A 2,829-nucleotide genomic window follows, 5' to 3' on the forward strand; every position below is an offset into this window, starting at 1 on the left:
AAAAGCCAGGCGTGGTGGCTCATGCCTGTAATCCCAGCACTATGGGAGGCCAAGGCGGGCAGATCACAAGCTCAGGAGTTTGAGACCAGTCCGGCCAATATGGTAAAACCCCTTCTCTACTAAAAATACAAAAATTAGCTGGGCATGGTGGCGGGCACCTATAATACCAGGTACTCGGGAGGCCAAGGCAGGAGAATTGCTTGAACCCAGGAGGCAAAGGTTGCAATGAGCCAAGATCCCGCCACTGCACTCCAGCCTGGGCAACGGAGCAAGACTCCGACTCAGAAAAACAAAAGATAACCAAACAAATGCAAATAAATGGGCTGATGGCCCTGTATAAGAAAGAAGCACAACCTAAAATCCAGGTATTCAAAAGGATGGCAACAGCCCCCACACCCTCACTCACAGGCTGCCCACACACCTCTGTGAGCACGGCTCCACTGTGTAGGTTTAAAAAAAAAAAAGAAAAGCACAAATGAGATCCTCATACAATGCAGTAAACTTACTCTTCCTGCACAACGGAGTGCAGCAGAGAATGTCCTTCCATGTCACCACTTAGACCTGCTCACTGTTTGAAGGTGGACTGCACAGTGACATGATGTAATTACCCATCTCCGTGGCCCCGAAGAGCCAAGGGTTTCTGAGGACTTGCCAGTTGCAACGTCCATGCTGTTTCACCATAAACTGCTTGGGGAAGGAGAGGGGCCTGGCTGAGAGGCTCAGAGCAGATCTGCGGACGGCTCTTGGGGAGGCCAAGGCAGTCCTCAGACTGAGCAGGTGAGCAGAAGTACCAGAAATCACAGATGTGGCAGGCAGCTTCTCACCTGCAGGTACCGAGGGGACTCAAAAGGCACAAGGTCTGACAAGAACTTGAAGAGGAAAACCAGTGCCTTCTTGCTGCAGCCATGGTGGCCTCGCGCACTCCCAAAGGAGGCCTGTGTGGAGAGAAGAGCGTGAAACCCAGGACAGCCAGGCAGTGTCTGGCTGCTGCTCTAGTCGGCCTCCTAAACACAAAAGGAAGAAAGTGAAACAACCACAAGTCATTTTGGCTCACACATTTACAGATGTCATGGCTATGATTTCATTGAAGGGACGGTCTAAAAGTTATTCAAATAAAAAAGTTAATAATTAGCTACAGTAAACACTAAGTATGGTATCTTTTCGGGACCCGTAGGGGTACAATCTGTTAAATGCCCTAACAAGTGTTTGTGCACAGCAAACAAACTGATTTTGTTGGATGAAGCCACTTCTGAACACACTTAACTTCTAACCTCATCCATCCGCGGACAGATCACCGCAAGAGGCAGCTGAAGAATGGAGGCCAAGGAGGGCCACCCCAGACAACGAAACTGCAAGACCCTAGGCAGAGCAAGCGTGGAACAAGAGCAAACCCTTTCAGGAACCAAGGGGGCAGCGGCAAGGTCCCGGGGGCAAAGGCTGCAGTGAGTCAGGAAAGGAAGGAGGTTTTATAATGGGCATCGCCCTGAACGCATCACAAGTGAATCTGCAGAGAAAATGTGTACATACGTGAGAACGGAACGACTTACCTGCACAAACACATGAGCTTCTGCCACACTGGCCATGTGTGAGCACACAGGATATCGCAGTGAAGCCTCAGTGGGTTACTATTCATCATGAAGCCGGAACTGCAACATGAACTGAGGGCTTACTACGGTCTTTCTCAAAGTGTACATTCTTCTTTTTTTTTTGAGGCGGAGCCTTGCTGTGTCACCCAGGCTAGAGCGCAGTGGCGCGATCTCAGCTCAATGCAACATCCACCCCGCCAGGGTGGAGCAATTCTTCTGCCTCAGTCTCCATAGTAGCTGTGACTACAAGGATTTGCCACCATGCCCGGCTAATTTTCTTTTCTTTTCTTTTTTTTTTTTTTTTTTGAGAGAGTCTTGCTCTGTTGCCCAGGCTGGAGTACCGTGGCACAATGACAGCTCACTGCAACCTCAGCCTCCCGAGTTCAAGTGATTCTCCCACTTCAGCTTCCCAAATAGCTGGGACTACAAAGGACATGCCACCACAACCGGCTAATTTTTTTTTCTTTTTTCTGAGACAAACTCTCACTCCGTCACCCAGGCTGGACTGCACGGGCGCGGTCTCAGCTAATGGTAACCTCCGCCTCCCAGGTTCAAGCGATTCTCTTGCCTCAGCCTCCCAAGTAGTTGAAATTACAGGTTTGCACCACCATGCCTCGCTAATTATATATTTTTAGTGGGGACAGGGTTTCATCATTTTGGCCAAGCTGGTCTTGAGCTCCCGACCTCAGGTGATCCACCTGCCTCGAACTCCCAAAGTGCTGGGATTGCATGCCTAAGCCACGATGTCCAGCCTGGCTACTTTTTATACTTTTAGTAGAGATGAGGTTTTGTCATGTTGGCCAGGCTGGTCTTGAACTCCTGACCTCTAGGTGATCCTCCCGCCTCAGCCTCCCAAAGTGCTAGAATTACAGGCATGAGCCACCACACCTGACCATCTGTACATTCTTTTGAACGTTATCACCATATACACAAACCCAAAAAGCCATTAGATAAAAAGGGGAAAATGCTGATAATGCTCATTAAATGTCTCTGAGAGGGAGAGAGTCAGGGAAAAACAGAGTTCAGAGACATGAACTGTCTGTTCCAAATACCAGGAAAACTCAATACTCGCCAGTTAAAAATTTAAGAACCGCCGGGCGCGGTGGCTCAAGTCTGTAATCCCAGCATTTTGGGAGGCCGAGGCGGGTGGATCACGAGGTCAAGAGATCGAGACCATCCTGGTCAACATGGTGAAACCCCGTCTCTACTAAAAATACAAAAAATTAGCTGGGCATGGTGGCAC

General features: G+C 49.3%; 1 protein-coding gene across 1 annotated transcript in view; it reads right to left on the reverse strand.

The window, feature by feature from the left end:
* The window catches only part of FANCA (FA complementation group A), an 84,977-nt gene that overhangs the window by 44,581 nt on the left and 37,567 nt on the right, over positions 1-2,829 (reverse strand). Inside the window, exon 14 of the mRNA XM_037733275.1 lies at positions 825-935. Within this exon, the coding sequence (XP_037589203.1) occupies positions 825-935 (111 nt within the window). The remainder of the gene's footprint in view (positions 1-824; positions 936-2,829) is intronic.

Source organism: Cebus imitator, unplaced genomic scaffold, assembly GCF_001604975.1.
Source record: "Cebus imitator isolate Cc_AM_T3 unplaced genomic scaffold, Cebus_imitator-1.0 Scaffold509, whole genome shotgun sequence".
NCBI classification, from domain to species: Eukaryota; Metazoa; Chordata; class Mammalia; order Primates; family Cebidae; genus Cebus; species Cebus imitator.